General features: G+C 33.9%; 2 protein-coding genes across 2 annotated transcripts; both read left to right on the forward strand.

The window, feature by feature from the left end:
* Positions 1-3,529: 3,529 nt before the first annotated feature.
* On the forward strand, positions 3,530-5,059 carry LOC11432094 (F-box/kelch-repeat protein At3g23880). Its single transcript, XM_003614273.3, has one exon. It carries the CDS (start codon positions 3,574-3,576, stop codon positions 4,873-4,875), a length of 1,302 nt encoding a protein of 433 aa, XP_003614321.2. The 5' UTR covers positions 3,530-3,573; the 3' UTR covers positions 4,876-5,059.
* A 4,063-nt stretch (positions 5,060-9,122) lies between these two features.
* On the forward strand, positions 9,123-14,302 carry LOC11432095 (uncharacterized). Its single transcript, XM_003614274.4, has 6 exons — positions 9,123-9,674; positions 9,760-9,863; positions 11,781-11,878; positions 12,330-12,535; positions 12,895-12,944; positions 13,834-14,302. The coding sequence occupies exons 1-6, from the start codon at positions 9,293-9,295 to the stop codon at positions 13,882-13,884; spliced, it is 891 nt and encodes a 296-aa protein (XP_003614322.1). The 5' UTR covers positions 9,123-9,292; the 3' UTR covers positions 13,885-14,302.
* Positions 14,303-15,566: the final 1,264 nt, after the last annotated feature.

Genomic DNA, 15,566 nt, shown 5'->3' on the forward strand with positions numbered 1-15,566 from the left:
CACTAGAAGGGGGGGTTGAAGAGTGACCCTTTAAAATTTTCTCTGTACTCTTAGAGAGTTTGAGCTCTCAATACTTTGCTTGGAGTAAGATGATTAGTAAAACAATAAATAGCAAAGCATAAAGTAAAGAGTAGAGTTTAAGAGAGATCACACAGAGAAGTTATCATGGTTCCCCCAATATGGATTAGTCTAGTCCCCACAGCTTTTGTGAGATTATCCACTAGTTCTTAGGAGTTTCTTCCTCCTCTTTGCAATGTGCAAAACAATATGTATTCTCTAAGCCTCACCAGGCTTACACTGACTCTCGAGCTCTCGCTGAGCTTGAGGCTAAAACAACTATGTATTCTCTTAGCCTCACCAGGCTTACACCACTGATATTATTAGCTTCAGCAAGCTTACAATATCACTTAAGATTTTACAGGCTTGAGGATATACAATCAAAATGAGATTTGATGTTTGGATCTAATTACAACTTTCAAACTTAAGAGAATGAGAGATTGTAGTTTGTAATACTCTTAGAAAGATGATCCGAAAATATAATTTGGTTCTGTAAGAGTATTTCTTATATTGAGATTGATTGATGAATTTATTGCTTGTATGTAGGCTTGTGATTGTATTGGAAATTCATGCTTTCTTTGTTGAGAGAAAGCTTCTATTTATAGCCAGCCTTCATCCTTCAATATCTGCAGCTGTTCATTCTTGTGTAGACGCCCTTGTTGTTGATAGGAATTGCAAAACTGCCATTGTCCCATCTTTTGTATGCTGAGTTTGAGCTTGCCAGCCTCGGCCTCAACTTTTAACACTAAGAGCTTGAGCTTGAGCTTGAGCTTGAAATGGACCAGGAGCGTGTGTGAACAGTGAAAAGTACATGAACAGTGAAAATATATTTTCTTTTTACTACTGTTCGTATCTTGTTCTCCAAGATGCATCATTTGTCATTGTCCTTGCAAAGCTTTGTCTCCAAGATACCATTTATAAATTATATTTGAATACTTGGTCACCAAGTCATTGTACTTTATGTCTTTTTGCTTGCTTGCTCATCAAGATACATAATAGCCCCCCCCCCCCCCCCCCCCCCCCCTCCTCCCCCAATTTTTTTTTCAGTAAAAATAGAATCAAGGGAAGAAATTATACCTGACGGAGCCTTGAAGAAGGAAAGAGCATAGACAGGTAGAGAGGTCAAGACAGACTTTAGAAGGACTAACCGACCACCAAATGATAAAAGCCAACTATTGAACTAAGACAGTCTCGCTTTAATGCTACGCAGAAGAGTTTCCCAAAAAATGAATCGACGCGATTCACCTTCGACAGAGAGGCCCAAATACACAAAAGGCACTTTCCCCACTCGACTGCGGAGGACAAAGGCTGCCTCATTCATCCAAGAATAAGAAACATTGACACCCACCAACATACTTTTATTGAAATTAACTTTCAAACCAGACATAGCCTCGAACAACATCAAAACCGCTCACATAACCCGAACATGCGCCCAACTCTTCACACCAAAGAGTAAAGTGTCGTTAGCAAATTGAAGATGTGTATCTGACATAGATGAGGACGCCCCAACTTTATACACTTCAAAAATATTTCTCACAACCACCGACTTCATGATAATATTCAACCCCCACAAATATCTATCTTAAATGACCATTTGAAGTATTTGATTTTTTTTACAAGGTTAAGCAAAAAACTTCAACATCAAGATCGTATAAATATCTATCTGGTCAACGATGACAAATTTAGTTTGAGTTATGATATTTTGACACAATTCCACCGCCAAAACAGGGACGACAATCCTACTGAGAAATTGGTTTGACGCGTATACTCTAATTAATTTTGTAGTCCAACCTTTAAAAATTGGTGACAAGTACATTTTTTTGACAAGTACATAACTATCAACAAAAGTTAAGTAAAATATCATTTTGAGTTATCACAAATCAAAATCATTAATTTGTTTATAAGGATGTTACTAAAAGACCGTAATAAATAATTTTTATTGATGTTAATTTAAATGAGTAATTTTTTTTTTGTCAAGTAGTCTATTGGCTATAGCTCACACGTTTAAATGAGTGATTTATATTAATCTTTTGTTGATGTCTAACTAAGAAATTTTGACTTAAAATGGTTCGATTATCGTCTTTTTGTACGGATTTCATTGTTTTTTTCCCAATAAATATAAATGAGTAAATAGGCAATTACCTCCTCAAAATTGTAAGTTTCGTCAATTACCCTATGACATTAACAAAACTTCAATTACTCTTCTAAAATTGCACAATGTTAATCAATTTACCTCCTCTGTCAAATTCTTCTGTTAGTCAACATGACATTTTGCAAATACTCTCTTGAAGTTTTGCACTTATGTGCAAAATGCGCATTGACTTGAAAATATTTTTTTTTCTTATACTTCACTCATCAATATTCCTATTGTATCATCAATGTAAAAGTAAGTTATTTCTGTTATATTTCTATGTTTGGTACCAGTTTCTATCATGATAATTTAAAAAATGAATCTTAAATAACTGAAATATTAAAATTAACTGTTAATTGTTTGTCTTTAATATCTTTTGAGTCAAGTATAAATAAATATATATATATATTTTCAAGTTCAATGCGCATTTTGCACATAAGTGCAAAACTTAAGAGGATATTTGCAAAACGTCGTGTTAACTAACATAAGAATTTGATGGAGATGGTAAATTGATTAACGTTGCAATTTTATGGAATAATTGAAGTTTTATTATTGTCGGAAATATGTCAATTATATAAAGTAACTTTCATGAAATTTTTTAATGTTAATTCCAAGACAAGTAGGTCCAATTCCGGGTTCAATCCGTAGACCAGATTCGTCCAACTTGATAATCTTAAAATGCAAATCAAATTACTCAGCACACCTCAAAACAATAGAAACCTACTATTTTAATCTCATTTAACTCATGATTTTACTGTTTTTTTACTGTTTTTTTACTTGATAATCTTTTTACTGTTTTTTTTAAAAGGGTTGTTTTTTATTGTTTTTCTTTTATGCTAATTAGTTCTCTAATTGTCTGACTTAAAGGCTCTTTGGAGCCGTAAAAAAACTCACAACTCATGGATTTTTTTTTTATGATTGTTGTTTGATCCTTTCATGATCAATCACTATTTGTATTGGTAAAAATCCACTTGAGTTGGTCTGATGGTATTGATTTAGGATCTGGCAGTGTGCTCCTCCTCAAGATCTCAGATTCGATTATCTCTGGTGTCAATTTAGATGACCTAATTTAACTTCTTAAAACAAAAAAAACTATTTGTATTGGTAAACCGGTTGGAAATTACGTGGTCATCACTTCTCGATCATTGATAAATTTCCAAAAATGGATGCTTAAAATCAAACTAATAATCTGAATATTCTATTGTAAAGGTATGTGAAAAGAATTTTAAATACAATGACCAAGACCAAGTCATAGGCAACGTACACGTTATTTGGTAAGGATCAAATAGTGAAAAACTTATCTATAAGTATTTCTAATATTATCTTCAAAACATGCACACAATCTTTATCACAACAAAACAAACCCATTCCAAACACAACTAATCATGCTATCTTTTTGCTTTTTTTACTTTCTTCTATTTTTAGCATTCAAGAAAATTCAGTTTTCCAAATTAGCATTGTTTTTCAAACCAGTTCAAAAACCTAAAAGAAATAATGTATCAACAAGCATGGAGAATTTACCACATGAATTGGTATCAAACATTCTCTCAAGGTTACCTTCAAGAGAGTTGTTGAAAAACAAGCTTGTTTGCAAAACTTGGTACAATCTCATAACTGATTCTCATTTTACAAACAATTACTATTCTTTTCACAACCAACTTCAAAACCAAGAGGAGCATCTTTTGGTTATTCGTAGACCCTTTATTTCAAGCCTCAAAACTACAATTTCTCTTCATTCTTCAACTTTCAATGATCCTAAAAAAAATGTTTGTTCTTCTCTTTTAAACCCTCCTGAGCAATACAATTCTGAACATAAATATTGGTCTGAAATTATGGGACCATGCAATGGTATATACTTACTTCAAGGAAATCCAAATGTCTTGATGAATGCTTCTTTACAACAGTTCAAGGCTTTACCTGAATCCCATTTAACAGATTCAAATGGCATTTATTCTCTCACTGATTATGCTAGTTTTGGTTTTGATCCTAAAACTAATGACTATAAAGTTATTGTGCTTAAAGATCTTTGGTTAAAGGAAACAGATGAAAGACAAAAAGGGTATTGGACAGGTGAGTTATATAGTCTTAATTCAAACTCTTGGAAAAAGCTTGATGCTGAAACCCTTCCTCTTCCCATTGAAATTTGTGGTTCATCGTCGTCTTCGTCTTCTCGGGTTTATACTTATGTAAACAATTGTTGTCACTGGTGGAGCTTTGTTAATAATCATGATGAATCTCAAGGTATGAACCAAGATTTTGTTTTGTCATTTGATATAGTCAATGAAGTTTTTAGAAAAATTAAAGTACCAAGAATATGTGAGTCTTCACAAGAAACTTTTGTAACACTAGCACCTTTTGAAGAATCTTCTACAATTGGTTTCATTGTTAACCCTATAAGAGGAAATGTGAAACACTTTGATGTTTGGGTGATGAGAGATTATTGGGATGAAGGTTCTTGGATCAAACAATACAGTGTTGGGTCCATTGAATTAGAGATTGATAGGCTTATGGGGTTCATTGGGAGTAATCGTTTTCTTTGGAAATGTAATGATGATGAGTTGGTATTGCATGAACATGACTCACAAAAAAGAAGGGATATAAAAGTCAAAGATTATGGGAAGTATGATGATTCATTCAGAGCTGTTGTATACAAGGAAAGCCTTGTTTCACTTCAAAGGGGGAAATAATATTATTCAACTAATAAGGGCCCACTCAGGGTGTATGTCATTTTTTACATATACTTTGTAAATTGTTTCACATGAAAGATATATGGGATCATCTACGCAGTTAGAAAACTGACTTTTTAAAAAAAAATTAACTTTAATCTTAATGTTTGATTCATTTTTAAATTGATTATTTATTCATGATTAATAGTAATTCATCTAGTAATGCTTACAACATCTTGGATTTACAGATGTTATTTTATCGTTGGCATCTTTAACATACAAACATAGTTGATGATATTATGTGATAATCTTAAGTGTTACACTTTGTGGGATGTTACACTTAAAACAAGGTAGGATAAAGTTAGATTAAATGTATTCTTGTTAGTATGATGAATTGTTGATACTATGGGGACTGAACTTTTGATGTCATTGTACAAACAGTGGGGTGTCACTCACAACATTTTTTATACTACAGTTTAACTTCACCAAAAAAAGTCATTTTCGTGACTTCATCGTAGAATTTTCCAAGATAAAATTGTGTTTAATAGTTAATTTCCTAAAAACAGCTCATTTTGAATAACCTTTTCTAATGCGGATAAACTTATAGTAGACAAAGTTAGGCGATTAAACTAATTGAAAAATATAAAATGATTCAAAAATTATATTGTTAATTAATATTTAAGTCATTTTAATGAAGATCACAAGAGTAATATTTCAAATATGTTATAAACTAGTAAAAAAGACGTTTGAAACTTGTGATAGAAGACCAATACTCATCAAGTATATTCTAATCATACAAACTCAAACGCTATGTTATGTGTTACATATCATATGATAGAGAGTGTATTCCTAACTATAATGACACTCCAAAACCACCACACACCATTTGTCGCATCCTATCCTATACTAAATAAATTGGAACAAAAAGAAGAATTAAGAAGGTTGGAAGAAATAAATAAACAAATTGACAACAAATATCTCCTTAAAAATTGACGTCAGGTCATTTTACGTTATTTTTAGCATCTTTTTTTGATTATTTTTATTTATTTTTAATCCAAAATAGAGGACTATTGAAACAATTATCTATGGTTTTCGAGACATGTTGTAATGTTTTCTATTTGAGTCATATAATTCTTTTTTTTTTTTTTTTGAAATAGGGGGGGACCTTGATAAGAAGAAAAAAAAAGGTGATCAAATTTGTTCAACGAAATGAGTTGATTTCTAGGCGAATAAATGTGAATAATTGGAGTATAGTCTTTCAAGTTTATTGAGGAGAGAAATCAACAAGATTGAAGAAAAGATAACGATGAGAATTGGTTGGATGGAGTAGGGTTACATAAGATTTGGGGGGGACATAGTTGCTCCTTTAGCTCAATCACTTGAATTAAATTGAATCATAATAGAGAAAACTCAGCCGAACCTCAACTAATTTCACGTTTTCAACAACATGTTCTCTACAAATTAAGCAAGATTTATCAATGCAGTTGTGTGGTAACCTCTTTCTTAATATAGATGGTGCATCCTTAGGTTCCCTTGGCCATGCAGTTTGTGCTGCCATTTTCAGGAACATTAATGTAAAGCAGGATTAAAAGTGGTGAATAACGTTTGGGGACTAAATATCGAAGAATATTTTTAGGAAGATTAGAAAGAAAAGTCGGAAGTCCTATGAGCATAACTCACTTGATAGAAACATTGTGATATGTAATGGTCGAATTTTAAACTCTTAGTTTTCCGATTAATGATAAATTTCTAAACACTCCGTTATTTGACACAAAAAATAATAAAAAATTGAAATATTTATAAAAACTAAAAGAATATTTAACTTTTTGAAGGAAAACAAATCATAACCAACAATGTATTGATCTAATAGTAATGAACTTGTGCTCTTTAAATATATAATCACCGTTTGATTCCTAACTATAAGTATTGATCAAAGCAATAATCGACCTTATATATTATATTCCCTCCGGTCCTATTTACAAGAGAAAATTAACTTTTTAGATACATTGAATAATGTATGTATCTAGTCAAGAATCTAAACCAAATACATACATTATTTAATGTATTTAAAAAGTAAATTGTCTTTTTTAAATAGAATCGGAGGAATATAAATTTTTCAACCGAGAACAATCATCATTAAAGATGGGGACACTTCCTATGCTAATTCAACAAAAAATTGGAAAACAAATCATAAATATCCTCTTCAAAAAGAAAGAAATTGAAATGATCCCCCTACATACATATTAGCTCCCACGTCCCCGTTACAATACGTCGCCGTATCCTCTTAAAAGAAAAGTCCCAATCTTCCAAATCATTTTTCCTCCTTTCATCTTCAACCTTTCTCTATCTCTCATACACTTCTTTTTCTCTCACTTCACCACCAAATGGAAGACTTCTGGAAAAGAGTGAAGACATTCGCCGAAGAAGCCGCAAAAAAAATCCCAATCTCTAACAACCTCCTTCGCCACTTCTCGAATCGCCGATCTCGTCTCCGAAACCGCCAAGAAATCCAAAGAACTCGCCGCTGAAGAAAGCAAATGAGATCAAATCCGCCGCTCTCCGTCAAGCCGATCAGATCAAGTCCTTTTCCGATAACATCTCCATTCCTCCTCAATTCTCCGCCATTGCAGATAGATATGATAAGGACATGATAAACCTTAATCCTATCATGTGTTTGATGCGCACATGATAACAAACAAGATATCATTATAATTAAATGAAAAAATTGCTCTCATAATTAATTAAATATTGTAAAAGTGACATGTTATTAATTATAATAGAAAATACATGCTATCATTATTTTAAAAATGACAATATTTCAAAAATGGTAGAATATTTGGAAAGCGGAAAGGCACGGACGTTACTCTGTCCGTAGTGCTACAGGTTATGTGTATCAGAACTTATTGATTCCTCTTATAACTGGCGACCGGGGTATTGGTCGGGTATTTGGAATCTAAAAGTTCCACCGAAAGTCAAGAATTTAATTTGGCACATTTGTCGTGGTTGTTCACCGACTCGTGTCCGTTTATTGGACAAAGGTGTTACTTGCCCAACTAATTGCGCTAGCTGCGCATCCAATCATGAAGATCTTATGCATGTTTTCTTTGCTTGTCCTTTTGCTTTACAAGTTTGGCACATAACAGGACTTTGGGGTTCGGTACAACACGCCCTTTCTACTACTGCCTCAGCTTCAGAAGCTATATTTTACCTCTTAAAGACTTTGTCTATTGCATTAACACAAAGTCTGTCATCTGTATTATGGAGTATATGGAAGCACCGCAATCTCCGAGTGTGGGATGATGCAATAGAAACGAGTGCCACAATTGTCGAACGTGCTAGAAACATGGTTGCAGACTGGCAACTAGCAAATGCTTTAGATGTTCTTGCATCTAGATCGCATCATCAACCCACAACGGCCTCCACCTCTCAACAACAGCAAATCACGTGGCAACCTCATGTGGTCGGGAGATACAAATGTAATATAGATGCAGTTTTTTCATCTAACATTAACCGTACAGGTATTAATATTTGTGTTAGCGATGCAGAAGGTACTTTTGTTCTGGCTAATACTGTGAGATACCCTTATACCGTTCTGCTGGATATGGGTGAAGCTTTAGGGTTGCACTCTGCTATGCAATGGTTGAGTGATATGCAGTTTGATAATGTGGATTTTAAAACAGACTTAGACTCTAAGTTGACAGCTGATGCTTTCCTTTCAACCAAGAACGACTTATCCGAATTTGGCTGCATTATTTCATCTTGTCGTTCTTTGTTTAGTACCTTTTTCTCTAACTCTAGGGTGGAGTTTATTAGGCGACAAGCCAATGGGGTCCCTCATGCTCTTGTAATAGAGGTCACATCTTTAGCTAGTCATGCCGTTTATTTTGAAATACCCAATTGTATTGAAACTCTTATTAATGAAATGTTATAAGCATGTTTCCCTAAAAAAAAAAAAAAGATAATGAATAAGAAATGATATTCTAATCTCATCAGGATAATTTATAACTCAGTTTATATTCAGGATAGAAATTACATAGGAAAGTGAGGATAATATAGGAAAATGAGATTTTATCCTATCCATTTGGTGCATCAAACATGAAATTTAAACAGGATATGATTAAATCCCTATCCTGACCGTCTAACGGACATTATATAACATATAAATTTTTCTTCGTTTAGAAAAGAAAAAATATAATAAATTTCCCAACAAAAGAGATTATTAAAAACTTCGCACCAATTCAACAAAAAATAAAGGAAAACAAATCATATTTCCTCTTCAAAAAACAGAGTGAAATGATCCCTACATACATATTAGCTCACACGTCCCCGTTACAATACGTCGCCGTATCCTCTTAAAAGAAAAGTCCCAATCTTCCAAATCCTTTTTCCTCCTTTCATCTTCAACCTTTCTCTATCTCTCACACTTCACCACCACCAAATGGAAGACTTCTGGAAAAGAGCGAAGACATTCGCCGAAGAAGCCGCAAAAAAATCCCAATCTCTAACCACCTCCTCCGCCACTTCTCGAATCGCCGATCTCGTCTCCGAAACCGCCAAGAAATCCAAAGAACTCGCCGCCGAAGCTTCCAAGAAAGCAGATGAGATCAAATCCGCCGCTCTCCGTCAAGCCGATCAGATCAAGTCCTTTTCCGATAACATCTCCATTCCTCCTCAATTCTCCGCCATTGCAGCCGCCGCAACAAGTTCTACCGTAGCTCCTCCGGTGGAAAACCTTGAACGATTTGGTATCACTGATGATCTTCGATCGTTTGTTCAGGGACTTACTTCCACCACGTTCAAACATTTTCCTGTTAATTCAGGTAATTTGTGATTTAAAATCACTTTTATGTTGTAATTTTTTTTTTTTTTTGTTAAATGATTTGTTTTATGTGATTTGGAATGCAGATGAATCTGAATCTGAAGGTTCTGATGTGGCTACTTCTAATGTTAGGAAGGATCTCAATGAGTTTCAGGAGAAGCATGCTACTCTTGTTTTAACTACTGTTAAGGTAAATTCATATTTTATGAATTTTTTTATTTTTATGAAATTCTCTTTTCATGTGAATGTGTTCTATATTGGTTTCATACTGTAGAGGAATTGCATTTGTGTTATCATATGTGATATGATTATTTTGTAATGCATTTCACTTCACATTTTTACTTTAGTAATGTGTAAAAGTGCCTATAAGGTGTGAAAACCTTCCTTCGTGTGGTGCATTTTTTGTTTGTTTTTGTGAATGTTTTATTTAAGAACCAACACGAGAATAAAATAAGTGTAGTGGATATGAGGATGTTGCGTTGTATGTGTGGTAAGACTAGATGTGATGGAATTAGAAATGACAATATTAGAGAAAGAAAGTTGGTGGAAAATAGGCTTAGGTAGTTTGGGCATGTAGAGGGAAGACTTGGAGATTTTGTAGTAAAGAGAGTAGATCAGATGGAGGATAGTCAGATCACTAGAGGGAGAGTAGATCAGATGGAGGATTGAACATTATGGCGTAATTTGATACATGTAGCCGACTAAGCTTGGTTGTTGTTAATATTGTTGTTTTTAAGAATTTGTGAAATAAAACTGGGTGTCCCCTGGAATAGTCAGTCCTTGGACCAGATACCAAGTTTCAAAAAAACGAAATAAAACTTGGTTGTGATTGTGAGTTGAGTTATTGAATTTGATATATAGGGTTTGTACTTTATATGGCCATATTGTGACTGTCTTTATATCCACAATCCACTGGCTAGCAGAGAAAGTGGAGTTTGAAACCACGACATTTCTTTTTTTCTTCTAAAAACAAAATTTCCTCCAATTTGAGAATAACAGCTGTGATTGTTCTAGTAGAGAAGATTTCTCAATGACGAAAATTTTAGTAATCGAAACCACAAGATATCTTTTTTCTTCTAAAAACTACTAGCAGAAAAGGTTGAGTTTGAAATCACAATTCTTTTTTCTTCTAAAAACAGAATTTCCTCCAATTTGAGAATAACAGCTGCGATTGTTCTAGTAGAGAAGATTTCCCGATGACGAAAATTTTAGTAATCTGAAGGAGGACTGCGGGTGTTCATGGTTTTCAATCAAAGTGCAGGCTTCCTTCTTTACAGAAAAGTAGAAGTTTAGGAACCCATTTTGATTTTCATGCCATGCCCTCTCCTTTGTTGATACTTGGCATTCTGAGGGATCTTTCTCCATATTTTTTTTGTTTATCTCCACTTTTTATCTACTAAATCCCATAGTATCATTTTTTTAATGTTATAATTTACCCTCACATCCTCTTTCCCCTCTGTTGGATTTTATGAGAATTTAGCATCTGTCTCTGGTTCCTCTCACGTTTCCATCCTCGTGGCCATATGCGACTAGAGCAGAGGCACATGAATAGCAAGTGAAAAAGTAGAAATGGTTTGGGCGTCAATACTTTCTAATTAGAGAAAGCAAAAGAAGTGGACTCTTATAATTCCAGTTGAATGGAGTGGCAAGGGATTGGAGAGAGGGGTAGTGTCTGTGTCTCGGGGTGAAGGGAGAGAAGAAGAAATAATATATGTATTATAGAAGTTAAAAAACTTTAAAACAATGAAAATATAATAAAAGAGCCCTGATCTATGGTGGACCACCTAGCATGCTGATCCTACCTGCATTTTTGGCCTTATAATGCATTCCCCTTCACATAAAATGAATGATTCATGATTAAGAAATTTATGTATTTAGTCTGTCTTTTGTGTGCTTACTTCTATGCCCTATTTTTTGTTTTTATTTAATGATTGGTGATGCTGGTGTCTTCTTATTTTCATGCATGGTCTATCTATTCTCTTTCTCTCTCACTTAAAAAAGGTTGTATAATGCATCAATTAAAATATAAAAAATACATGCTTGTATTTGAAAATTCAAGGTGCATCTTTAAAACTGTTTACCTATTATAATTTTTATTCCTTTACAGGAAATTTCAAGGTTGAGATATGAACTATGCCCACGTGCTATGAAGGAAAGACACTTTTGGAAGATATATTTCACACTTGTCAACACTCACGTGGCTCCGTAAGTAGTATATATTTTAACAGGTCATATAATATGTTAGGTTTTTTAATGCTGGTTAAGAAATTTTCTATTTTATGAGATTTTGTTGATTAAACTCCATGTTTTTGGAGGGTTGGTTAAGTCCTGTTACCATGTCTGGATACAATTTTTTCACTGTTTGCCTCGGTTTTAACACCAACTGTAGCATGGAAATTTGTATAGCCACCTCAGACAATTTAATAGAAAATTAAACAATGTTAATATGCAAGAATCAAATTACAAAAATTTAATCTTTAAGGTTAAAAGTGTGAGCAAGATAAGTTGATTGTATTATTTAAAGGCTATAACCCTAGATGAAACATTTTCATGAAGTACTTGGCATTTAGGATGTAAGTAATTTGAGCAACATATATAATACGAGGGTAGTGTTGCAACAGTTTTTATCATTTAATAATTATGACTTTACAAGCAGGTTTGAGAAGCAATACATGGAGGAGCTGAGAGAAGCAGCAAAGAAGAGTGAAGACGCTAAGGTAGAGCAATCTGATGTTAGTGGAGGAAGTGGAAAGGCCGAAGTAACAGGGAAGATTGTGAGTAAATCTTCTAATTCATCCTCTACTGAGCAAGACTTGGATACATTTCTTCTTGGAGATCTTGAAGACAGTGATGAAGCTCCAGGTATGTTTTTCAATCAAAAGTTTGTTAATATATATATAGACACACACACACACACACACAAAAATATGTAGTTTACCATGGCTATTTGAATTTGTTTATGTGATCAGTAACTGAAATTATGCACGCATTATGTAGGGAATTTTATTTGCATAAGCGTGAATACTTACCATTCTTATGATTCTAGAGAATTAACTTGATTTTGAAATCTTCAAAAAAAAAAAAAGCTTGATTTTGAAATCTTTGGGCAGACACTGTCTTTGATGATTATAATTAAGATTTGTCTGTCAAGTCATGATCTGCAAATGCTATGATCTTGCATTGTTTTTCTACCTTTTTGTGTAATCTTTTATATTTAGCAGATGATGGTGAGGGAAGCTTTGATGATGATTTTGACAAGATTGAAAGTTCTGTAAGTGCTTTTTATCTGGATATACTTTGGTTTGGGTTTCTTGTTTTCTGTTGTGCTAACAATCTTTAGTTGCCTTAATATTGTTAAGAGAGCAGGCAAATATGATGTTCCCTGTGAAAACTGATTTTGTTAGTTAGTAGAATCATAATCGATCTTCATATTTTGGGTCTAATAAGCTAAGGTTGCATATGCTTTATAGCTGTACAGCTCGTAATTGCTTGAACTTTTGGACTTGGTTTGTGGATGATAATATGGATGGATAATAGATCTAGCATATACTCTAATACTATGTGAGGTTAGGGTTTTGAATTTGATTCAAACCCACAAAATTGATTTGTAATGTGGGGATTGTCCAAGTTTTATATGCTCTATTTTGTATACATATCTAAGGTGGGATTTGAACCATGTTCCTTGAGGTTACAATGCTAAGCTGCAACCATACCACTAAAGCTGTCAGCTCTTGGATATTTTGTATATATCTCTAACGGTAGAATTAGGTTTTTGAGGAGTGCTAGGAATACTCACTTATTGGCTGAAATCTATGTAGGTCCCACACTTCCAGAATGGGTCCCACATAAAGCGGTGGGACCTAATAAAAGAATGACTGTTAGTGAGTTCCCGTAGCACTCTTCTTGGGTTTTCTCCAATAATAATTGCAGTAACATATCATAAAGAGGAAAAAGAAAAAAGAGAACCAGGGAGCAAGTCCACTCTCAAAAGAGGCGGAAAATTTAATAGGATTATTAGGACAGCGTGTAATGTTGATTGAGAAGTTTTTTCTTTTGTCTGCCTGCATATATGGCCTTCCTCAGCATTTATAGTAACTTAAGCTGTCAGCGGCTTTTTTTTGGTTAAGATAATTTGTATTTATCGTGCTGGGAACTTTCAGGATGTTGAAGATGAGAAGCATGCAAAGAAAACATCTGCTGCAACAGTTTAGGATGCAGAGTTACTCTTTTGACCTACTTGAAAATGAAGTTAGCTGCTTGCAACTAGCCGATATATTCGTTAGAGACGAATGGTTGTAGCAGTCTCGAGTTTAAGATCAGTGGCTGTGGTACCCTGTAGATTTGGTGAACTGGTGGAAAATGCTTAAGTAATTCGTTATTGTTTATTTGTTGATCATAGTACCCTATATAGTGGTGGATTAACTCATTAGATAAGAAGTTAATGATGAACCCGGGTACTTGCCTTGTACAGTTGCCATAATTGTTGATGTTACTAAATTCTTATATAATAATGTTTTTATTCATTACATCAACATAATATGATTCCTGGGCTTGTTACGTGGTTGCCACTTGGGGGGATAAGTATATTGAGCAAACAGCTTTTATAAGAAAATCTTATTTCACTCTTAATGTAATTTTGCACGTTAAGTGTTTGATGTCCCAATGTATGTCATATTAGCACGGTGTCTCCAATTTCCTTTCTCTAAGAGCGTGGACACAGTTCTTGTCAATTAAAAGTGTGCTTTCTATTTTACATCTTATATTTGATCATAGATTGTATGGTCGTATTTTTTTGTTAATGTTGCAAGGTCTTTAGCAACAAGACCTTGTACATGTCATAATAAAATGTGGTCAACATTGTGTTGAAGAGCAGTTTAATGCTAGAATGGAATGGTTCAAACAACATTGACATTTAATTTTTTATTTTTTTTTATCAGAATCGAACTACTTGTCTAGACCATCCACAATAGAGCATCCCGATTTAAGTGCTTAAATGGGACATCTTTGTTCACATCACTCATTTTACAATAGTACTTAAGGAGCACTAATTTTCTTCAACCCATAACATCGATCTAAAAATCGAATTTTGAGCTGGTTTTTTGTAGACACCTCAATACAAATACACCTAGAGGATCTGCAAAGTTTCGTAGAAAATCGACAACGTTTCGATTTATTTTGATTTTTCGACCGAAATGCGCAAAATCGAATTTTTTTTCAAATGCGCATTCATCCACGGGACAAATTTTGTTAACCAATAATTCAGGCATGTTTGAGACATCATAAGGACCTCCACCGAGAAATTTTGGCAATTTTGCATGAGAGATTCATTAATTACGAATATTTTAAGCGTCAATAGCCGAATATATGAAAAAACAAACCCTAGTTTGCCTCCCGAATTGCAAAATGCCGCATCGTCGTGGCTTGGCATGGGAACAGGTCTGTAACACCCATACTAAATTGTCTAGAATATTTAGCATGCATGTTAACTTAGTACTGAATACATTAAAATTACAACATAATTTTGGCCGAATGAATGTATACATCAATACCAGTTCGTACATCTGATAAATTATCAACTGTCAAGTACATATATCTGATACATATTTGATACATGAATAGATAATCTGAAACTGGTATGAATGAGCATTTTGACGATGATCCATTCAGCTACACATCTGCTACATCTTGCTACGAGCAACCTGCTGCTCTGTAAAATAAATAAAAGGATTGAGATGAGACAGAATGTTTCAGTGAGTTCCACCTATCCTAGGCTGTGGGCAATCGCGGGGAATCTATGATCGCCATTTGTCTATACATATTAATGTGTTTAATTAACAGATCAGCAGGGGGAGATTATTCTGAGTGATATGGATTGATCGTGAGTTCCAACATA

Source organism: Medicago truncatula, chromosome 5, assembly GCF_003473485.1.
Source record: "Medicago truncatula cultivar Jemalong A17 chromosome 5, MtrunA17r5.0-ANR, whole genome shotgun sequence".
Classification (NCBI taxonomy): domain Eukaryota; kingdom Viridiplantae; phylum Streptophyta; class Magnoliopsida; order Fabales; family Fabaceae; genus Medicago; species Medicago truncatula.

Bases quoted from the DNA above. Each gene is read 5' to 3' on its own strand.
- LOC11432095 (XM_003614274.4), top strand. From the start codon at position 9,293: ATGGAAGACTTCTGGAAAAGAGCGAAGACATTCGCCGAAGAAGCCGCA. The intron at 9,675-9,759 runs GTAATTTGTGAT...TTTGGAATGCAG, and splicing joins ACATTTTCCTGTTAATTCAG to ATGAATCTGAATCTGAAGGT. The intron at 11,879-12,329 runs GTAAGTAGTATA...CTTTACAAGCAG, and splicing joins GTCAACACTCACGTGGCTCC to GTTTGAGAAGCAATACATGG.
- LOC11432094 (XM_003614273.3), top strand. From the start codon at position 3,574: ATGCTATCTTTTTGCTTTTTTTACTTTCTTCTATTTTTAGCATTCAAG.